Source organism: Xiphophorus maculatus, chromosome 8 (assembly GCF_002775205.1).
Source record: "Xiphophorus maculatus strain JP 163 A chromosome 8, X_maculatus-5.0-male, whole genome shotgun sequence".
Taxonomy (NCBI): domain Eukaryota; kingdom Metazoa; phylum Chordata; class Actinopteri; order Cyprinodontiformes; family Poeciliidae; genus Xiphophorus; species Xiphophorus maculatus.
Window position 1 is genome coordinate 6,200,210 of NC_036450.1, and position 24,350 is coordinate 6,224,559.

Sequence of the window (24,350 nt, forward strand, 5' to 3'; positions counted from 1 at the left end):
TTGACCGTCCCGTTTCCTGAACACAGCATTATCTAGCCAACCACAAAAAACAACCGCCAAATTAATGTGTTCATAACTAGCAGGCAATTAGTTAAATTTGACATTAATGTTTCTATTTATATTTCTTTCACAGTGTGAAGGGCAGCTATAAAAGTAAACACAAAGCCTGAATAGTTTCAGTAATCCTGAAACTATTCAGGCTTTGCGCCCTTTGAGCTGCCAGGTCCTTCAGGGCAGAACTGAAAACAAGCAGCAACATATTTCTCTGCGTTCCTGCAGCAGGAAAGCAGCAGCTGTGTGAAATATGCTTGATATGGAATATTTAGGCATGACAAAAGAAATGCAAAGAGCAAAAGAAAGTCTGCAGCAATCAGTTTTTATGCTATATAGATATATGAAAAGGAGTTTATGAGTGTTACCTCATTTTGATTTCTATAAAGCTAATGCCTTAGATACCTAGCCTGCAGTCTGCTGCTTTACATGTTTATTTATATGGAAAAGTATTTTCTTTAAGAATTTTTTTTTCATAAAATATAGTTGTTTTTTTAAGAAAAAAATGTATCTTAAATATTTCAACAAATTTATATATACCTATAATATACTGTATATGTACACACAATTTTTTTTTAATTCTTAAAATAATGTAAGAATTTTATTCTTCTTTTAAAGACAAAAATTCTTTAAAAAATATGTATTTAAGAAAAAATATATTTAAAAAATTATATACTTTTAGAAAGGAAAATATATATTTACAAAAGTATATATATATATTTTTAAGATGTTTTTTGTCTTTTTTATACTATAAAAAAATATTTAATATACATTTATAAAAAAGAAAATTTAGAATATATTTTCTACAAATATATATCTAAAGATGTATTAAAAAAGACAAAAATATATATTTAAAATGAAAAGAAAAAATTATATGCATCAAAAAAACAAAAGTAATTTTTTTCTAAGTTTGTGACTCTTGGACTAAAGCCACAATATTTGCTGCAAACTGATACAGTTTTATCTTGCAGGCCACTTCCAGACTAACAAGCTTTTAAATAAACAGGCGGTAACAGTGGAGTTTGTCCAGCCGCTCAGTCTGAACAATGTCTCAGTAAACATGTAAGCCTCCATGTTGGTGCTGAGGTCGATGTGTCCTCCGTAAATCAGCCTCCCTAAAGCGACCATGCAGCCACACAGGAAGGAGGGAGTGCTGTTTTTAAACGTCTGTGTTTTCCCTGATTGGTTGTGACTAAAGCCAAAAACTCCCAAAACGCAGGGAAACTAAAATAAGAGCGGATGGGTCATTTTTAATTCAGTTTATTACGAGGTACTTTACAAAAAAACGTAATTTCAGTTCAATCAGATCTACATTCAGACGAAGCTTTTATTTTTCACACGTTTTTTTCTAAGTTTACTCCAACCTTCATTTCTGAAAGCTGACGTCTTTAGCTGGGTCTAGTTAGCCGGTATTACTTAGCTACATGCTAATGCAAGCTAAATGCTAAGCAGTAGTCACTACTGTCCTAAATTCAATCCATCAGTTCATCAATCCATTGATCTATCCGTACACCAGTTCATCTGTCCATATATCTGTCCGTCTGTTCATCAGATTTAGTTCTAGGTATTTCGTTGGTCGTTGCATACCGAACTGTTCGTCTCCATGACAATCGGGTTCTGTTTTCCAGATCCTGGCTAACCTGGTTCTGGAGACGCTCCAGCCAGAGCTCAGAAATGCGATTGGCCCTCGGCTCAAGGGGAAGCTGCAGGACAGACAGAGGAAGTGGATGTTGGTGAGTTTCTGTCCCACCGACACGTTCTCAGTCCATTCAGTCTCTCTGACCGTCTCCCTGTTCTCCAGATCTCTGACGCCGTGTATCGGCAGGTTCTGACCCAGACAAGCAGCCAGTACGCCGCCCTGGTGGACGCCTGTGAGGCCCAGAAGCCTTCGCTGGACGTCAGACTGCGCGGCGACATGGACATGCTCGTCACAACCAAAGAACACGTCATCGGCAAGATCAGAGGTGGTTGGAGTTAGAAGTTGCTAACGCTGGTTTAAAGCTGCAGTATGCAACTTGTACAAATAAATAAATGTTCTTCACATTTCTGTTAAACCTGTCACCTTGTTGTGACAGTAAAATATAATCTGTGAACACATCAACCTCCTCCACCTTTTCCATGAGCTACTGTTGCTGTCTGAAGAAATGCACCAAAAACAACCAAGCATAGCCAGGAGGCGGGGCTTAACGTTGCCAATCAACCTTGTGAATGACCAGGAAACAGCTTACTGTTACCGTTTATCTACCATCATTTTAGGCTATGCTAACTAGCCTCAGCATTGATGCTAGTTGCAGCCTAGCAGGAAGCAAGAAGGTGTATGAGAAGGATGATTGACAGCAGTAAGACCCGCCTCCTGGCTCTGATTGGACACAGATTATCTGTCACATTAAAGGGTTAATATAGTTACAGTTTCAACAAATATTTAAAAAATATATTTTATAAAAGCTACATACTGCATCTTTAAGGCTTACTGCTCTGAATTCAACTTTATACTAATTTACATCGCTCTGATAACTGTCATGGCCGCATTCTGACTGAAAACATCCTGAGAAGCTCAGTTTTCATCTGGTTTATTTTATGAATCATCTCTTATTTTAGGTTCCAGTTTTTTATCTCCGTTTGTTCTCATTGGTCCAATATGACACATCGAGAGGAAGCTTCCTGTTTGAGTCCTTCCAAATATAAAGAAAATGAGTTTCATGGTGATGTCATTGTCATGTCAGCGTTACAAGTTAAGGAATACAGCAGCTCAGCAGCTTTTCCTTTTATGGGAATTTTATTGGCATGTTGAACTAAACCTAACCAACACGACATTTAAATGAGATGCAGTAATGCAAACAGGTTATTTAAATAGAGGCTCTCTTTATTCTACTCAAGGTCTTTGTTGCCTCTTTGCTTCCTGGACGCTTGGTAAAACTTTTCCTTCTAGGTTTTGCGTTTTCCATCATCACAGTGAACTTTTACACTTTAAAAGTGAGCCTTAAAGCATGCCATCCGCTGATCCTGACATCATCTCAAAAATGCGGCTCTTCTTATTAAGGCGGGGTGGAATATCTGCATTCCAGCCATGTGTTGAACATTCAGTCTGTAAAATCCTCCAGAACAACATGACACATGTTCAACAACGTGTTCCTGAGAGAAACCCACAGGTGTTCTGACTCTTCTTCTGGTGTTTTGTCGCTGACCTCCAGCCCTGGTGATGCCGAAAGCCGAGCAGCTCCTGCGCAGCAGCATCCAGCCGTACCTGGGCTCCATCCTGGAAGCCCTGATGGAGCCCACCAGCCGCGGCTTCGCCGAGGTCCGGGACACTTTCTTCAAGGAGGTGGTGGAGATCAGCAAGAACTCGCTCAATGGCAGCGGCAAAGACAAGCTGGGAGAGGTGAGCGGAGGAACGCGGCGGCCTTAGATTGCTAACCAGGGAGTGTCTGAGGCTACGCCTGAGATCATTGTGTGCGTTTTTGATTGTGCTGCAGCAACTGGGGCGGCTGTCCATGCTGGCCTTCCACCCAGTGAAGATGCAGAGTGGCTACCAGCAGATGCAGCAGCTGAACCTGGAGGGGCTGCAGCAGAGGTTCGACGTCTCCAGCCCCAACGTGTTTGTCAGCAGAGCCCAGATCCTCATGAGGGAGGTGAGACATGCACAACTCTGCTGCCACCTGCTGGCCTTTTACACGCAACACACTTCCTGTGAATATGAACCAATAACCAGAGGTGGGCAGAGAACCCGAAAATTATACTCAAGTAAGAAGGAAAAAGGTATTTGGTATAAAGTCCACTCAAGTGCTGAGTAAATTATCAAATTAATCATTTAATATTTAAAAATTACATAATCAGATGGATCAAAACATGAAGTTCAGTGGAAAGTTTGGTATCTACATTTATCACTGAGTTTCTGGCATTTTCCTTCCTTTTTATAACAATTTCCTAACTGTACAATGTCAGATGATATTCTTGTTATAGTTTTGTAAATTTATGGCTTTAATTATGGGAATTCTTAATTTGTAACAGCTTTTTGACAAAGGAAAATTTCTAAGCTTTTTCTTTTAATTATGTAAAATTAATCTTAAAAATTAAGAGGGTTTTTTGGTGGAAATTCACTCCTCCATGGCCAATTTTTAAATATTTTATCTACAGTTCCCCTAACACTCCATAACAGAAAAACATTGGAATAAGGTACATGTATGTTCCAAGTATGGGAAAAAATATTTGACAGATTTTAGTCCCAAATTTTTATCTATTAACTGATCCATTAATTTCTAGGGCTGAACAATACGATGAATGTTGCCATGACAATATTCCTACAAAATCTTTAGATTTTCAGCTTTTAAAAGACAATAAATAAATAAATGAACATGAAGTTTGGGCATTAAGGGCATGGAAGGTTTATCCAACCAGCTGTAAGTGTTATTTAAATAAATTTTAATATGATTTGCTTCCATTAAAATTACAGCATTCTGCATGCAGGGCGCGCTTTGGTTTGTGATATTTCTTGCTTTCGTACTGCAGTTCTCCATTCGTCTCTTTCTTGTTTGAAATCTTTGGTTTTTCCAGGTTTGATATTTAAACTTCTGCATTAACAATGATGGAGTTTCATGTGTGAAAACGTTTTAAATTTGCTCGTCTGGGCAGCAAATGGACAACGCGGTGTTCACGTTTGAGCAGCTGCTCCACCAGGCTCTGGAGGCGCAGGGCGAGGACGACCTCTGCAAAAACATCCAGAAGTGTCAGGACAGAGTTATCAAGGTGAACCAGCCGCAGATCTGCGTTTAAATCTGATTTATTTTTAACAAACAGAATGAAAACAGTTGGCTCTGTTTGTGTTCCTGCCAGAAATACGACTACGACAGCAGCACGGTGCGGAAGAAGTTCTTCAGAGAGGCTCTGCTGCAGATCATCATCCCCTACATGCTGCAGCAGCTCGCCCCGTCCTGCACACCAGTCAGTAACGCAGCGGTTCTGCCACGCTCCTGTCAGATGTCGGTTCGACGTGTTAAAGTTGTGATGCTCTCTGCAGGAGCTGCCTCGCTTCCAGGAGCTGATCTTTGAGGACTTGTCCCACTTCCTGCTGGTGGAGAACATGTACGAAGAGGTCGTCCTGCAGTCCGTCTCCAAGGACATCATGATGGGTGAGGACCAAAAAAAACAAACAAAAAAACAGCTGTCCTTTCGCTTCACTCCAAAAAAAATTATTTTATCAGAAATTGGGATAAACTATAACATTGTTGTTTGGAAACCATTTTCAAGTAAATATATTGAAAATGACATAATAATAATAATAATAAGATCAATTAAAGCTGCAAGCAGCCTCGGGCGGCCCTCGCAGCAAGCGCCGCTCCGGCCTATTGGCCACCGCGGGGGTTCCGGCCACCGCAGAAGCTCTCGCGCGTTTTCCAGAGCCGCAGCCAACTCCCCACCGCAGAAGCTCCGCCGCAGTTTCTAGCACCGCCGCCCGCTAGCCGCCGCAGTAGCTGTCGCGCATTTTCTCCGCCCGTCCACCGGGCGACACGCGTGAATGCGTTCGGCGGCGCTCCCCGACGACTGTCAAAAAATCTGGTGCAGATCGGTCCATGCGTCGAGGAGATACGGCCGATGTATTACCTTAGGGGGCGCAGTGGAGTCAAATTACATCTCAAACCCGTCGGGCTCTTTAGAGGTGAACAAAGATCATACATATCCAGTTTGGTGCCAATCGGATGATCCATGCGTGAATTAGAGCCAAACGTATGCATATGGCGAGGGACTGATATTCGCCATTTGGCCACGCCCACACGGTTCAGCCAGCAGCGAGCATTGACAGAGTTTATCATCCGAATCACCTTGATTAGGTCAAGAGAGCCATAAACAGAGCTTTCCAAGGAAAAAAACGGCACTTCCGGTTCTGAGGGGGCGGGGCTTAGATGACGTCATAATATGATGACATAGGGTCGTCAGGGTCCCGCCAGGGTCACTCGTGCAAAGTTTGGTGCAGAAGCTATCGACCGTTCACAGTAGAATTACAAATTTTTAATTTTTTCCTACATTACAAAATTGAACTCTGTCTTTCTGTAGGGCAATGCTGCCCTCTGGTGTCGAATTACTGAAATAATGAAACTATTTCAGTAATTTCAGTAATTCGACACCAGAGGGCAGCATTGCACTACGGAATGATAAAGGATCCCCTTTGTAATTACATATTACACAGTCGATCACAGGGGAACTTTGAGCCCTGCTAACCCCGCTTCAACATGCTCCAAAACTCACCATATTGATAACTTTAAATCAGACATGCCTTATGATCAGACTGACCGAGTTTGAAGCCGATCAATCGAAATCCCTAGGAGGAATTCGATCAAATACGAAGGCTCTAAATGTCAAAATCGAGGTCAAATGAACTTCAATCTAAAATGGCCGACTTCCTGTTGGGTTTAGAGCATGGCTCCAAGAGACTTTTTTGTACGTCCTGACAAGATACACATGTGTACCAAGTTTCGTAATTCTAGGATAAAGCATGGCTTGGGGCTGATTTTTTAAAATATTCCAGGGGGAGATGTAGAGAAATTAGGCCACGCCCACCAAATTTCGCTATGGATTCCTGTTCGGGGATGGATAAGGATCCATCCTAGTGAGTTTGGAGCAGCTCACCCCGAAACTGTGGAATTCAGAGCCAAACGAAATTCGATGGCGTTCGCAACGCCGCCACGCCCACCTGCTTCATCGCAGCCGGTCGGGGTTGGAATCCACAACACACCAACATGTCTTCTGTCTCTGGACACAGTTTCATGTTGATTAGGTCAAAGGGCTAAGATAACGACCGTTCACAGTAAAACATGACACTTCCTGTTCTCAGGGGGCGTGGCCTACGTAAAAAAATAATTTCACCACAGGGTATTTTAGGTAACCCCATAACGATCAATCCCAGAAAGTTTGGTCCCTCTATGTGTTTTTGTATAGGAAATATAATAGTTTCGTGTTTCATGGCGAGTAGGTGAACTTTGACCCCTGGTAACCCCCCTTCAGCAAGCTCATACAGTCACCAATTTGATAACTTTAAATCAGACATGCCTTATGATCAGACTGACCGAGTTTGAAGCCGATCAATCGAAATCCCTAGGAGGAGTTCGATCAAATGCAAAGGCTGTAAACGTCAAACTCGAGGTCCAGAATGGACCTTCAATCCAAAATGGCCGACTTCCTGTTGGGTTTAGAGCATGGCTCCAAGAGACTTTTTTGTACGTCCTGACAAGATACACATGTGTACCAAGTTTCGTAATTCTAGGTTTAAGCATGGCTTGGGGCTGTTCATTTAAAATACTCTAGGGGTCGCTATAGAAAAATTAGGCCACGCCCACCAAATATCGCTATGGATTCCTGTTCGGGGATGGATAAGGATCCATCCTAGTGAGTTTGGAGTAGCTCACCCCGAAACTGTGGAATTCAGAGCCAAACGAAATTCGATGGCGTTCGCAACGCCGCCACGCCCACCTGCTTCATCGCAGCCGGTCGGGGTTGGAATCCATAACACACCAACATGTCTTCTGTCTCTGGACACAGTTTCATGTTGATTAGGTCAAAGGGCTAAGATAGCGACCGTTCACAGTAAAACATTACACTTCCTGCTCTCAGGGGGCGTGGCCTACATAAAAAAAAAATTTCACTGCAGGGTATTTTAGGACACTCGATGTCGATCAATCACTGAAAGTTTGGTCCCTCTATGTGTTTTTGTATATGAAATATAAGAGGTTTTTGTTTCATGGCGTGTAGGTGAACTTTGACCCCTGGTAACCCCCCTTCAACATGCTCCAAAACTCACCAATTTGATAACTTTAAATCAGACATGCCTTATGATCAGACTGACCGAGTTTGAAGCCGATCAATCGAAATCCCTAGGAGGAGTTCGATCAAATACGAAGGCTGTAAACGGCCAAATCAGGGTCCGAAATGGACCTTCAATCCAACATGGCCGACTTCCTGCGATACTTGCACTATGACATTACTTGTAAATTCTGAGCGTCTTAGTGAGCTCTACAACTGTACCGAATTTCAAGTCTCTACGATGAAGTAAGTGAATAGCAATGGGTCTTTTGAAAATTGCTAGTTGCCGCCGTTGAGCAATTTTTTTTGCGATTTTTGCGACGACCTTACAGTACTTAAATTTAAAACTCGTTTTATGCGTCCGCCAAGTTTGGTGAGTTTTTGAATATGATAAAGCCCCCAAAAAGGCAATTCATTTGGGTGGAAGAATAATAAGAATAATTAAAGCTGCAAGCAGCCTCGGGCGGCCCTCGCAGCAAGCGCCGCTCCGGCCTATTGGCCACCGCGGGGGTTCCGGCCACCGCAGAAGCTCTCGCACGATTTCCAGAGCCGCAGCCAGCTCCCCACCGCAGAAGCTCCGCCGCAGTTTCCAGCACCGCCGCCCGCTAGCCACCGCAGAAGCTGTCGCGCATTTTCCACGCCCGTCCACCAGGCAACACACGGGAATGCGTTCGGCGGCGCTCCCTGACGACTGTCAAAAAATCTGGTGCAGATCGGTCGATGCATCGAGGAGACACAGCCGATGTATTAACTTAGGGGGCGCAGTGGAGCCAAATTACATTTCAAACCCGTTGGGCTCTTTAGAGGTGAACAAAGGTCATACATATCCAGTTTGTCGCCAATCGGATGATCCATGTGTGATTTAGAGCCAAACGTATGCATATGGCGAGGGACTGATATTCGCCGTTTGGCCACGCCCGCACGGTTCAGCCAGCAGCGAGCATTGACAGAGTTTATCATCCGAATCATCTTGATTATGTCAAGAGAGCCATAAACAGAGCTTTCAGAGGAAAAAAACGGCACTTCCGGTTCCGAGGGGGCGGGGCTTAGATGACGTGATAATATGATGACGTAGGATCGTCCGGCATCCCACCAGGAACACTCAGGCAAATTTTGGTGCAGCTCGGTCAAAATATGTGGAATGTAGAGGCAATCGTATACGAACGGCGTTGCCGCCATTGAAAACTATTGGCACTTTAAAGCAAGCGAGACCAACTTCCTGTCTGTCATCCAACACAGAATCACCTTGATTAGGTCAAGAGAGCCATAGATGAAAGTTTCCAAGGAAAAAAATAGCACTTCCTGTTCTGAGGGGGCGGGGCTTAGATGACGTCATAATCTGATGACATAGAATTTTCAGACATCACACCAGCATCACTCAAGCCAAGTTTGGTGCAGCTCGGTCGAAACATGTGGAATCTAGAAGCAAAAGTATGGCATCGGCGTTACAGGTCACTTCGCCACGCCGCCACGCCCACCTGCTATCTCAAAGCCGGTCAGGGTTGGAAACCTCAACACACCAACATGTCTTCTGTCTCTGGACACAGTTTCATGTTGATTAGGTCAAAGGGCTAAGATAGCGACCGTTCACAGTAAAACATGACACTTCCTGTTCTCAGGGGGCGTGGCCTAAGTGATGTCATCATTTGACCATAGGGTATTTTAGGACACCTATTGTTGATCAATAACTGAAAATTTGGTGTCTCTGTGAGTTTCTGTGCAGGATATATAAGAGTTTCGTGTTTCATGGCGAGTAGGTGAACTTTGACCCCTGGTAACCCCCCTTCAGCAAGCTCAGACAGTCACCAATTTGATAACTTTAAATCAGACATGCCTTATGATCAGACTGACCGAGTTTGAAGCCGATCAATCGAAATCCCTAGGAGGAGTTCGATCAAATACGAATGCTGTAAACGTCAAAATCGAGGTCAAATGAAATTCAATCTAAAATGGCCGACTTCCTGTTGGGTTTAGAGCATGGCTCTAAGAGACTTTTTTGTACGTCCCGACAAGATACACATGTGTACCAAGTTTCGTAATTCTAGCTTTAAGTATGGCTTGGGGCTGTTCATTTAAAATACTCTAGGGGTCGCTATAGAGAAATTAGGCCACGCCCACCAAATTTTGTTATGAATTCCTGTCGGTGGGTGGATAAGGATCCATCCTAGTGAGTTTGGAGCAGCTGGGCCCGAAATTGTGGAATTCAGAGCCAAACGTATGGCAACGGCGTTACAGGTCACTTCGCCACGCCGCCACGCCCACCTCCTATGTCAAAGCCGGTCGGGGTTGGAATCCACAACACACCAACATGTCTTCTGTCTCTGGACACAGTTTCATGTTGATTAGGTCAAAGGGCTAAGATAGCGACCGTTCACAGTAAAACATGACACTTCCTGTTCTCAGGGGGCGTGGCCTAAGTGATGTCATCATTTCACCATAGGGTATTGTAGGGCACCCGATGCCGATCAATCACTGAAAGTTTGGTCCCTCTATGTGTTTTTATATAGGAAATATAAGAGTTTCGTGTTTCATGGCGAGTAGGTGAACTTTGACCCCTGCTAACCCCCCTTCAACATGCTCCAAAACTCACCAATTTGATAACTTTAAATCAAACATGCCTTATGATCAGACTGACCAAGTTTGAAGTCGATCAATCGAAATCCCTAGGAGGAGTTCGATCAAATACGAAGGCTGTAAACGTCAAAATCGAGGTAAAAAATGGACGTTCAATACAAAATGGCCGACTTCCTGTGATAGTTGGCTTATAACATTAAATGTAAGTTCTGAGTCTTTTGGTGAGCTCTACATGTGTACCAAATTTCATGTCTCTACGATGAAGTACGTTCATACCATTGTGTCAACAGAAAATTGCTAGTTGCTGCCGTTCAGCAATTTTTTTTGCGATTTTTGCGACAACCTTAAAATTCAAAATTTTTAAATTTTCTAGTCGCCACCGCCAAGTTTGGTGAGTTTTTGAATATGATAAAGCCCCCAAAAAGGCTCCTCTTTAGGGGGGCAGAATCGTAATAATAATAAGAAACAGTACAGAAACAATAGGCCTTCGCAGCGCTTTGCTGCTCGGGCCTAATTAAAGCTGCGAGCAGCCTCGGGCGGCCCTCGCAGCAAGCGCCGCTCCGGCCTATTGGCCACCGCGGGGGTTCCGGCCACCGCAGAAGCTCTCGCGCGTTTTCCAGAGCCGGAGCCCGCTCCCCACCGCGGAAGCTCCGCCGCAGTTTCCAGCACCGCCGCCCGCCAGCCGCCGCAGAAGCTGTCGCGCATTTTCCCCGCCCGTCCACTGGGCGACACGCGTGAATGCGTTCGGCGGCGCTGCCCGACGACTGTCGAAAAATCTGGCGCAGATCGGTCGATGCGTCGAGGAGACACAACCCATGTATTAACTCAGGGGGCGCAGTGGAGCCAAATTACATCTCAAACCCGTCGGGCTCTTTAGAGGTGAACAAAGGTCATACATATCCAGTTTGGCGCCAATCGGATGATCTATGCCTGAATAAGAGCCAAACGTATGCATATGGCGAGGGACTGATATTCGCCGTTTGGCCACGCCCACACGGTTCAGCCAGCAGCGAGCATTGACAGAGTTTATCATCCGAATCATCTTGATTAGGTCAAGAGAGCCATAAACGGAGCTTTCCAAGTAAAAAAACGGCACTTCCTGTTCTGAGGGGGCGGGGCTTATATGACGTCATAATATGATGACATAGGGTCGTCAAGGATCCCACCAGGGTCACTCGTGCAAAGTTTGGTGCAGAAGCTATCGACCGTTCACAGTAAAATACAAGACTTCCTGTTGTCAGAGGGCGTGGCCTACGTGATGTCATCATTTGACCATTGGATATTATTCTACACCCCAGGATGATCAATATCTCAAACTTTGGTGTCTCTGTGAGTTTTTGTTATAGAATTACAAATTATTTAATTTTTTCCTATTTAATTCAACATTGAACTGTCATTCCGTAGGGCAATGCTGCCCTCTGGTGTCGAATTACTGAAATTACTGAAATAGTTTCATTATTTCAGTAATTCGACACCAGAGGGCAGCATTGCCCTACACATGACAAAGCCCTTTGTATTACACAGTCGATCACAGGGGAACTTTGAGCCTTGCTAACCCCCCTTCCACCTGTTCAAATGTCACCATATTGATAACTTTGAATTGGACATGCCTTATGATCAGACTGACCGAGTTTGAAGCCGATCAATTGAAATCCCTAGGAGGAGTTCGATCAAATACGAAGGCTGTAAACGTCAAAATCGAGGTCAAATGAACTTCAATCTAAAATGGCCGACTTCCTGTTGGGTTTAGAGCATGGCTCTAAGAGACTTTTTTGTACGTCCTGACAAGATACACATGTGTACCAAGTTTCGTAATTCTAAGTCAAAGCATGTCTTGGGGCTGATTTTTTAAAATATTCTATGGGGCAATGTAGAAATATTAGGCCACGCCCAACAAAATTTTGTTATGAATTCCTTTCGGTGGGTGTACAAGGATCCATCCTAGTGAGTTTGAAGCAGCTGGGCCCGAAATTGTGGAATTCAGAGCCAAACGAAATTCGACGGCGTTCGCAACGCCGCCACGCCCACCTGCTTCATCGCAGCCGGTCGGGGTTGGAATAACTCAACACACCAACATGTCTTCTGTCTCTGGACACAGTTTCATGTTGATTAGGTCAAAGGGCTAAGATAGCGACCGTTCACAGTAAAACATGACACTTCCTGTTCTCAGGGGGCGTGGCCTACTTAAAAAAATAATTTCACCACAGGGTATTTTAGGACACCCGATGACGATCAATCAATGAAAGTTTGGTCCCTCTCTGTGTTTTTGTATAGGAAATATAAGAGTTTCGTGTTTCATGGCGAGTAGGTGAACTTTGACCCCTGCTAACCCCCCTTCAGCAAGCTCATACAGTCACCAATTTGATAACTTTAAATCAGACATGCCTTATGATCAGACTGACCGAGTTTGAAGCCGATCAATCGAAATCCCTAGGAGGAGTTCGATCAAATACGAAGGCTGTAAACGTCAAACTCGAGGTCCAGAATGGACCTTCAATACAAAATGGCCGACTTCCTGTTGGGTTTAGAGCATGGCTCCAAGAGACTTTTTTGTACGTCCTGAAAAGATACAGATATGTACCAAGTTTCGTAATTCTAGGTTTAAGCATGGCTTGGGGCTGTTCATTTAAAATACTCTAGGGGTCGCTATAGAAAAATTAGGCCACGCCCACCAAATATCGCTATGGATTCCTGTTCGGGGATGGATAAGGATCCATCCTAGTGAGTTTGGAGCAGCTCACCCCGAAACCGTGGAATTCAGAGCCAAACGAAATTCGATGGCGTTCGCAACGCCGCCACGCCCACCTGCTTCATCGCAGCCGGTCGGGGTTGGAATCCACAACACACCAACATGTCTTCTGTCTCTGGACACAGTTTCATGTTGATTAGGTCAAAGGGCTAAGATAGCGACCGTTCACAGTAAAACATTACACTTCCTGCTCTCAGGGGGCGTGGCCTACATAAAAAAAAAATTTCACTGCAGGGTATTTTAGGACACTCGATGTCGATCAATCACTGAAAGTTTGGTCCCTCTATGTGTTTTTGTATATGAAATATAAGAGGTTTTTGTTTCATGGCGTGTAGGTGAACTTTGACCCCTGGTAACCCCCCTTCAACATGCTCCAAAACTCACCAATTTGATAACTTTAAATCAGACATGCCTTATGATCAGACTGACCGAGTTTGAAGCCGATCAATCGAAATCCCTAGGAGGAGTTCGATCAAATGCGAAGGCTGTAAACGTCAAACTCGAGGTAAAAAATGGACCTTCAATACAAAATGGCCGACTTCCTGTGATACTTGCACTATGACATTACTTGTAAATTCTGAGCGTCTTAGTGTGCTCTACAACTGTACCGAATTTCAAGTCTCTACGATGAAGTAAGTGAATAGCAATGGGTCTGTTGAAAATTGCTAGTTGCCGCCGTTGAGCAATTTTTTTTGCGATTTTTGCGGCAACCTTAAAATTCAAAATTTTTAAACCGCCTAGTCGCTTCCGCCAAGTTTGGTGAGTTTTTGAATATGATAAAGCCCCCAAAAAGGCACACGAAGAGGTGGGAAGAATAATAATTAAAGCTGCAAGCAGCCTCGGGCGGCCCTCGCAGCAAGCGCCGCTCCGGCCTATTGGCCACCGTGGGGGTTCCAGCCACCGCAGAAGCTCTCGCACGATTTCCAGAGCCGCAGCCAACTCCCCACCGCAGAAGCTCTGCCGCAGTTTCCAGCACCGCCGCCCGCTAGCCGCCGCAGAAGCTGTCGCGCATTTTCCACGCCCGTCCACCGGGCGACACGCGTGAATGCGTTCGGCGGCGCTCCCCGACGACTGTCAAAAAATCTGGTGCAGATCGGTCGATGCATCGAGGAGATACAACCCATGTATTAACTTAGGGGGCGCAGTGGAGCCAAATTACATCTCAATCCCGTTGGGCTCTTTAGAGGTGAACAAAGGTCATACATATCCAGTTTGGAGCCAATCGGATGATCCATGCTTGAATTAGAGCCAAACGTATGAATATGGCGAGGGACTGATATTCGCCATTTGGCCACGCCCACACGGTTCAGCCAGCAGCGAGCAATGACAGAGCTCATCATCCGAATCATCTTGATTAGGTCAAGAGAGCCATAAACGGAGCTTTCCAAGGAAAAAAACGGCACTTCCGGTTCCGAGGGGGCGGGGCTTAGATGACGTCATAATGTGATGACGTAGGATCGACGGGCAAGCCTCCAGGATCACTCAGGCCAAGTTTGATGCAGCTCGGTCAAAATATGTGGAATGTAGAGGCAAACGTATACGAACGGCGTTGCCGCCATTGAAAACTCTTGGCACTTTAAAGCAAGCGAGACCAACTTCCTATCTGTCATCCAACACAGAATCACCTTGATTAGGTCAAGAGAGCCATAAACAGAGCTTTCCAAGGAAAAAAACGGCACTTCCGGTTCCGAGGGGGCGGGGCTTAGATGACGTCATAATGTGATGACGTAGGATTGACGGGCAAGCCTCCAGGATCACTCAGGCCAAGTTTGATGCAGCTCGGTCAAAATATGTGGAATGTAGAGGCAAACGTATACGAACGGCGTTGCCGCCATTGAAAACTGTTGGCACTTTAAAGCAAGCGAGACCAACTTCCTATCTGTCATCCAACACAGAATCACCTTGATTAGGTCAAGAGAGCCATAGATGAAAGTTTCCAAGGAAAAAAATAGCACTTCCTGTTCTGAGGGGGCGGGGCTTAGATGACGTCATAATCTGATGACATAGAATTTTCAGGTATCACACCAGCATCACTCAAGCCAAGTTTGGTGCAGCTCGGTCGAAACATGTGGAATCTAGAAGCAAACGTATGGCATCGGCGTTACAGGTCACTTCGCCACGCCGCCACGCCCAGCTGCTATCTCAAAGCCGGTCAGGGTTGGAATCCTCAACACACCAACATGTCTTCTGTGTCTGGACACAGTTTCATGTTGATTAGGTCAAAGGGCTAAGAGAGCGACCGCTCACAGTAAAACATGACACTTCCTGTTCTCAGGGGGCGTGGCTTAAGTGATGTCATCATTTCACCACAGGGTATTTTAGGACATCCGATGCCGATCAATCACTGAAAGTTTGGTCCCTCTATGTGTTTTTTTATAGGAAATATAAGAGTTTCGTGTTTCATGGCGAGTAGGTGAACTTTGACCCCTGCTAACCCCCCTTCAACATACTCCAAAACTCACCAATTTGATAACTTTAAATCAAACATGCCTTATGATCAGACTGACCGAGTTTGAAGTCGATCAATCGAAATCCCTAGGAGGAGTTCGATCAAATACGAAGGCTGTAAACGTCAAAATCGAGGAAAAAAATGGACGTTCAATACAAAATGGCCGACTTCCTGTGATAGTTGGCTAATAACATTAAATGTAAGTTCTGAGTCTTTTGGTGAGCTCTACAAGTGTACCAAATTTCATGTCTCTACGATGAAATACGTTCATAACATTGTGTCAACAGAAAATTGCTAGTTGCCGCCGTTGAGCAATTTCTTTTGCGATTTTTGCGCCAACCTTAAAATTCAAAATTTTTAAATTTTCTAGTCGCGACCGCCAAGTTTGGTGAGTTTTTGAATATGATAAAGCCCCCAAAAAGGCGCCTCTTTGGGGGGGCAGAATCGTAATAATAATAATAATAATAAGAAACAGTACAGAAACAATAGGCCTTCGCAGCGCTTTGCTGCTCGGGCCTAATTAAAGCTGCAAGCAGCCTCGGGCGGCCCTCGCAGCAAGCGCCGCTCCGGCCTATTGGCCACCGCGGGGGTTCCAGCCACCGCAGAAGCTCTCGCACGATTTCCAGAGCCGCAGCCAACTCCCCACCGCAGAAGCTCCGCCGCAGTTTCCAGCACCGCCGCCCGCTAGCCACCGCAGAAGCTGTCGCGCATTTTCCACGCCCGTCCACCGTGCGACACGCGTGAATGCGTTCGGCGGCGCTCCCCGACGACTGTCAAAAAATCTGGTGCAGATCGGTCGATGCGTCGAGGAGATACGGCCCATGTATTAACTTAGGGGGCGCAGTGGAGTCAAATTACATCTCAAACCCGTTGGGCTCTTTAGAGCAGAACAAAGGTCATACATATCCAGTTTGGTGCCAATCGGATGATCCATGTGTGAATTAGAGCCAAACGTATGTATATGGCGAGGGACTGATATTCGCCGTTTGGCCACGCCCACACGGTTCAGCCAGCAGCGAGCATTGACAGAGTTTATCATCCGAATCATCTTGATTAGGTCAAGAGAGCCATAAACAGAGCTTTCCATGAAAAAAACGGCACTTCCGGTTCTGAGGGGGCGCGGCTTAGATGACGTCATAATATGATGACATAGGGTCGTCAGGGATCCCGCCAGGGTCACTCGTGCAAGGTTTGGTGCAGAAGCTATCGACCGTTCACAGTAAAATACAAGACTTCCTGTTGTCAGAGGGCGTGGCCTACGTGATGTCATCATTTGACCATTGGATATTATTGGACACAAGATAATGATCAATAACTCAAACTTTGGTGTCTCTGTCAGTTTTTGTGTTAGAATTACAAATTATTTAATTTTTTCCTTTTCAATTCAACATTGAACTGTCATTCCGTAGGGCAATGCTGCCCTCTGGTGTCGAATTACTGAAATTACTGAAATAGTTTCATTATTTCAGTAATTCGACACCAGAGGGCAGCATTGCCCTACGGAATGACTAAATATCCCCTTTGTAATTGACTGTGTAATATGTCAATCACAGGGGATCTTTGAGCCTTGCTAACCCCCCTTCAACATGCTCCAAAACTCACCAATTTGATAACTTTAAATCACACATGCCTTGTGATCAGACTGACCAAGTTTGAAGTCGATCAATCGAAATCCCTAGGAGGAGTTCGATCAAATACGAAGGCTGTAAACGTCAAAATCGAGGTCAAATGAACTTCAATCTAAAATGGCCGACTTCCTGTTGGGTTTAGAGCATGGCTCTAAGAGACTTTTTTGTACGTCCTGACAAGATACACATGTGTACCAAGTTTCGTAATTCTAAGTTAAAGCATCGCTTGGGGCTGATTTTTAAAAATATTCTAGGGGACCGTATAGAGAAATTAGGCCACGCCCACCAAATTTCGCTATGGATTCCTGTTGGCAGGTTGATAAGGATCCATCCTAGTGAGTTTGGAGCAGCTCACCCCGAAACTGTGGAATTCAGAGCCAAACGAAATTCGATGGCGTTCGCAACGCCGCCACGCCCACCTGCTTCATCGCAGCCGGTCGGGGTTGGAATCCACAACACACCAACATGTCTTCTGTCTCTGGACACAGTTTCATGTTGATTAGGTCAAAGGGCTAAGATAGCGACCGTTCAGAGTAAAACATGACACTTCCTGTTCTCAGGGGGCGTGGCCTACTTAAAAAAATAATTTCACCACAGGGTATTTTAGGACACCCGATGACGACCAATCTCTGAAAGTTTGGTCCCTCTATGTGTTTTTATATAGGAAATATAAGAGTTTCGTGTTTCATGGCGAGTAGCTGAACTTTGACCCCTGGTAACCCCCCTTCAGCAAGCTCATACAGTCACCAATTTGATAACTTTAAATCAGACATGCCTTATGATCAGACTGACCGAGTTTGAAGCCGATCAATCGAAATCCCTAGGAGGAGTTCGATCAAATGCAAAGGCTGTAAACGTCAAACTCGAGGTCCAAAATGGACCTTCAATCCAAAATGGCCGACTTCCTGTTGGGTTTAGAGCATGGCTCCAAGAGACTTTTTTGTACGTCCTGACAAGATACACATGTGTACCAAGTTTCGTAATTCTAGGATAAAGCATGGCTTGGGGCTGATTTTTTAAAATACTCTAGGGGTCGCTATAGAAAAATTAGGCCACGCCCACCAAATATCGCTATGGATTCCTGTTCGGGGATGGATAAGGATCCATCCTAGTGAGTTTGGAGCAGCTCACCCCGAAACTGTGGAATTCAGAGCCAAACGAAATTTGATGGCGTTCGCAACGCCGCCACGCCCACCTGCTTCATCGCAGCCGGTCGGGGTTGGAATCCACAACACACCAACATGTCTTCTGTCTCTGGACACAGTTTCATGTTGATTAGGTCAAAGGGCTAAGATAGCGACCGTTCACAGTAAAACATTACACTTCCTGCTCTCAGGGGGCGTGGCCTACGTAAAAAAAAAATTTCACTGCAGGGTATTATAGGACACCCGATGCCGATCAATCACTGAAAGTTTGGTCCCTCTATGTGTTTTTGTATAGGAAATATAAGAGGTTTTTGTTTCATGGCGTGTAGGTGAACTTTGACCCCTGGTAACCCCCCTTCAACATGCTCCAAAACTCACCAATTTGATAACTTTAAATCAGACATGCCTTATGATCAGACTGACCGAGTTTGAAGCCGATCAATCGAAATCCCTAGGAGGAGTTCGATCAAATACGAAGGCTGTAAACGGCCAAATCAGGGTCCGAAATGGACCTTCAATCCAACATGGCCGACTTCCTGTGATAGTTGCACTATGACATTACTTGTAAATTCTGAGCGTCTTAGTGAGCTCTACAACTGTACCGAATTTCAAGTCTCTACGATGAAGTAAGTGAATAGCAATGGGTCTTTTGAAAATTGCTAGTTGCTGCCGTTGAGCAATTTTTTTTGCGATTTTTGCGACGACCTTACAGTACTTAAATTTAAAACTCGTTTTATGCGACCGCCAAGTTTGGTGAGTTTTTGAATATGATAAAGCCCCCAAAAAGGCAATTCATTTGGGTGGAAGAATAATAAGAATAATAATTAAAGCTGCAAGCAGCCTCGGGCGGCCCTCGCAGCAAGCGCCGCTCCGGCCTATTGGCCACCGCGGGGGTTCCGGCCACCGCAGAAGCTCTCGCACGATTTCCAGAGCCGCAGCCAACTCCCCACCGCAGAAGCTCTGCCGCAGTTTTCAGCACCGCCGCCCGCTAGCCACCGCAGAAGCTGTCGCGCATTTTCCACGCCCGTCCACCAGGCGACATGCGTGAATGCGTTCGGCAGCGCTCCCTGACGACTGTCAAAATATCTGGTGCAGATCGGTCGATGCATCGAGGATATACAGCCGATGTATTAACTTAGGGAGCGCAGTGGAGCCAAATTACATTTCAACCTTGTTGGGCTCTTTAGAGGTGAACAAAGGTCATACATATCCAGTTTGGCGCCAATCGGATGATCTATGCGTGAATAAGAGCCAAACGTATGCATATGGCGAGGGACTGATATTCGCCATTTGGCCACGCCCACACGGTTCAGCCAGCAGCGAGCATTGACAGAGTTTATCATTCGAATCACCTTGATTAGGTCAAGAGAGCCATAAACAGAGCTTTCCAAGGAAAAAAACGGCACTTCCGGTTCACAGGGGGCGGGGCTTAGATGACGTTAAAATGTGATGACGTAGGATTGACGGGCAAGCCTCCAGGATCACTCAGGCCAAGTTTGATGCAGCTCGGTCAAAATATGTGGAATGTAGAGGCAAACGTATACGAACGGCGTTGCCGCCATTGAAAACTCTTGGCACTTTAAAGCAAGCGAGATCAACTTCCTATCTGTCATCCAACACAGAATCAACTTGATTAGGTCAAGAGAGCCATAAACAGAGCTTTCCAAGGAAAAAAACGGCACTTCCGGTTCCGAGGGGGCGGGGCTTAGATGCCGTCATAATGTGATGACGTAGGATTGACGGGCAAGCCTCCAGGATCACTCAGGCCAAGTTTGATGCAGCTCGGTCAAAATATGTGGAATGTAGAGGCAAACGTATACGAACGGCGTTGCCGCCATTGAAAATTCTTGGCACTTTAAAGCAAGCGAGATCAACTTCCTATCTGTCATCCAACACAGAATCAACTTGATTAGGTCAAGAGAGCCATAAACAGAGCTTTCCAAGGAAAAAAACGGCACTTCCGGTTCCGAGGGGGCGGGGCTTAGATGCCGTCATAATGTGATGACGTAGGATTGACGGGCAAGCCTCCAGGATCACTCAGGCCAAGTTTGATGCAGCTCGGTCAAAATATGTGGAATGTAGAGGCAAACGTATACGAACGGCGTTGCCGCCATTGAAAACTCTTGGCAATTTAAAGCAAGCGAGATCAACTTCCTATCTGTCATCCAACACAGAATCACCTTGATTAGGTCAAGAGAGCCTAATCAAGGTTCTCTTGATTAGAGAACCTTGATTCTCTAATGAATCCACAACACACCGACATGTCTTCTGTCTACGGAATGAACTCTGTCAATCCATAGGGCAATGCTGCCCTCTGGTGTCGAATTACTGAAATTACTGAAATAGTTTCATTATTTCAGTAATTCGACACCAGAGGGCAGCATTGCCCTACGGAATGACTAAATATCCCCTTTGTAATTGACTGTGTAATATGTCAATCACAGGGGATCTTTGAGCCTTGCTAACCCCCCTTCAACATGCTCCAAAACTCACCAATTTCATAACTTTAAATCAAACATGCCTTGTGATCAGACTGACCAAGTTTGAAGTCGATCAATCGAAATCCCTAGGAGGAGTTCGATCAAATACGAAGGCTGTAAACGTCAAAATCGAGGTCAAATGAACTTCAATCTAAAATGGCCGACTTCCTGTTGGGTTTAGAGCATGGCTCTAAGAGACTTTTTTGTACGTCCCGACAAGATACACATATGTACCAAGTTTCGTAATTCTAGGATAAAGCATGGCTTGGGGCTGTTCATTTAAAATACTCTAGGGGTCGCCATAGAGAAATTAGGCCACGCCCACCAAATTTTGTTATGAATTCCTGTCGGTGGGTGCATAAGGATCCATCCTACTGAGTTTGGAGCAGCTGGGCCCGAAATTGTGGAATTCAGAGCCAAACGTATGGCAACGGCGTTACAGGTCACTTCGCCACGCCGCCACGCCCACCTGCTATGTCAAAGCCGGCCGGGGTTGGAATCCTCAACACACCAACATGTCTTCTGTCTCTGGACACAGTTTCATGTTGATTAGGTCAAAGGGCTAAGATAACGACCGTTCACAGTAAAACATGACACTTCCTGTTCTCAGGGGGCGTGGCCTACGTAAAAAAATAATTTCACCACAGGGTATTTTAGGTAACCCCATAACGATCAATCCCAGAAAGTTTGGTCCCTCTATGTGTTTTTGTATAGGAAATATAAGAGTTTCGTGTTTCATGGCGAGTAGGTGAACTTTGACCCCTGCTAACCCCCCTTCAGCAAGCTCATACAGTCACCAATTTGATAACTTTAAATCAGACATGCCTTATGATCAGACTGACCGAGTTTGAAGCCGATCAATCGAAATCCCTAGGAGGAGTTCGATCAAATGCAAAGGCTGTAAACGTCAAACTCGAGGTCCAAAATGGACCTTCAATACAAAATGACCGACTTCCTGTTGGGTTTAGAGCATGGCTCTAATAGACTTTTTTGTACGTCCTGACAAGATACACATATGTACCAAGTTTCGTAATTCTAGGATAAAGCATGGCCTGGGGCTGTTCATTTAAAATACTCTAGGGGTCGCTATAGAGAAATTAGGCCACGCCCACCAAATTTTGTTATGAATTCCTGTCGGAGGATGGATAAGGATCCATCCTAGTGAGTTTGGAGCAGCTGGGCCCGAAATTGTGGAATTCAGAGCCAAACGAAATTCGATGGCGTTCGCAACGCCGCCACGCCCACCTGCTTCATCGCAGCCGGTCGGGGTTGGATTACTCAACACACCAACATGTCTTCTGTCTCTGGACACAGTTTCATGTTGATTAGGTCAAAGGGCTAAGATAGCGACCGTTCACAGTAAAACATGACACTTCCTGTTCTCAGGGGGCGTGGCCTACTTAAAAAAATAATTTCACCACAGGGTATTTTAGGACACCCGATGACGACCAATCTCTGAAAGTTTGGTCCCTCTATCTGTTTTTATATAGGAAATATAAGAGTTTCGTGTTTCATGGCGAGTAGGTGAACTTTGACCCCTGCTAACCCCCCTTCAACATACTCCAAAACTCACCAATTTGATAACTTTAAATCAAACATGCCTTATGATCAGACTGACCAAGTTTGAAGCCGATCAATCGAAATCCCTAGGAGGAGTTCGATCAAATACGAAGGCTGTAAACGTCAAAATCGAGGAAAAAAATGGACGTTCAAGACAAAATGGCCGACTTCCTGTGATAGTTGGCTAATAACATTAAATGTAAGTTCTGAGTCTTTTGGGGAGCTCTACAAGTGTACCAAATTTCATGTCTCTACGATGAAATACGTTCATACCATTGTGTCAACAGAAAATTGCTAGTTGCCGCCGTTGAGCAATTTTTTTTGCGATTTTTGCGACAACCTTAAAATTCAAAATTTTTAATTTTTCTAGTCGCGACCGCCAAGTTTGGTGAGTTTTTGAATATGATAAAGCCCCCAAAAAGGCACACGAAGAGGTGGGAAGAATAATAATAATAATTAAAGCTGCAAGCAGCCTCGGGCGGCCCTCGTAGCAAGCGCCGCTCCGGCCTATTTGCCACCGCGGGAGTTCCGGCCACCGCAGAAGCTCTCGCGTGTTTTCCAGAGCCGCAGCCCGCTCCCCACCGCGGAAGCTCCGCCGCAGTTTCCAGCACCGCCGCCCGCCAGCCGCCGCAGAAGCTGTCGCGCATTTTCCCCGCCCGTCCACCGGGCGACACGCCTGAATGCGTTCGGCGGCGCTGCCCGACGACTGTCGAAAAATCTGGCGCAGATCGGTCGATGCGTCGAGGAGATACAGCCCATGTATTAACTTAGGGGGCGCAGTGGAGCCAAATTACATTTCAAACCCGTCGGGCTCTTTAGAGGTGAACAAAGGTCATACATATCCAGTTTGGCGCCAATCGGATGATCTATGCCTGAACAAGAGCCAAACGTATGCATATGGCGAGGGAATGATATTCGCCATTTGGCCACGCCCACAGGGTTCAGCCAGAAGCGAGCATTGACAGAGTTTATCATCCGAATCATCTTGATTAGGTCAAGAGAGCCATAAACGGAGCTTTCCAAGTAAAAAAACGGCACTTCCTGTTCTGAGGGGGCGGGGCTTAGATGACGTCATAATATGATGACATAGGGTCGTCAAGGATCCCACCAGGGTCACTCGTGCAAAGTTTGGTGCAGAAGCTATCGACCGTTCACAGTAAAATACAAGACTTCCTGTTGTCAGAGGGCGTGGCCTACGTGATGTCATCATTTGACCATTGGATATTATTCTACACCCCAGGATGATCAATATCTCAAACTTTGGTGTCTCTGTGAGTTTTTGTTATAGAATTACAAATTATTTAATTTTTTCCTATTTAATTCAACATTGAACTGTCATTCCGTAGGGCAATGCTGCCCTCTGGTGTCGAATTACTGAAATTACTGAAATAGTTTCATTATTTCAGTAATTCGACACCAGAGGGCAGCATTGCCCTACACATGACAAAGCCCTTTGTATTACACAGTCGATCACAGGGGAACTTTGAGCCTTGCTAACCCCCCTTCCACCTGTTCAAATGTCACCATATTGATAACTTTGAATTGGACCTGCCTTATGATCAGACTGACCGAGTTTGAAGCCGATCAATCGAAATCCCTAGGAGGAGTTCGATCAAATACGAAGGCTGTAAACGTCAAAATCGAGGTCAAATGAACTTCAATCTAAAATGGCCGACTTCCTGTTGGGTTTAGAGCATGGCTCTAAGAGACTTTTTTGTACGTCCTGACAAGATACACATGTGTACCAAGTTTCGTAATTCTAAGTCAAAGCATGTCTTGGGGCTGATTTTTTAAAATATTCTATGGGGCAATGTAGAAATATTAGGCCACGCCCAACCAAATTTTGTTATGAATTCCTGTCGGGGGCTGGATAAGGATCCATCCTAGTGAGTTTGGAGCAGCTGGGCCCGAAATTGTGGAATT

At 45.2% G+C, this 24,350-nt stretch overlaps 1 protein-coding gene across 1 annotated transcript in view; it reads left to right on the plus strand.

The window, feature by feature from the left end:
• Nucleotides 1-24,350, plus strand: part of LOC102236024 (niban-like protein 1) — a 70,492-nt gene that overhangs the window by 19,295 nt on the left and 26,847 nt on the right. Inside the window, exons 7-13 of the mRNA XM_023338249.1 lie at nucleotides 1,680-1,784; nucleotides 1,853-2,015; nucleotides 3,243-3,430; nucleotides 3,525-3,680; nucleotides 4,681-4,794; nucleotides 4,882-4,989; nucleotides 5,066-5,177. Coding sequence (XP_023194017.1) covers nucleotides 1,680-1,784; nucleotides 1,853-2,015; nucleotides 3,243-3,430; nucleotides 3,525-3,680; nucleotides 4,681-4,794; nucleotides 4,882-4,989; nucleotides 5,066-5,177 — 946 coding nt within the window. The remainder of the gene's footprint in view (nucleotides 1-1,679; nucleotides 1,785-1,852; nucleotides 2,016-3,242; nucleotides 3,431-3,524; nucleotides 3,681-4,680; nucleotides 4,795-4,881; nucleotides 4,990-5,065; nucleotides 5,178-24,350) is intronic.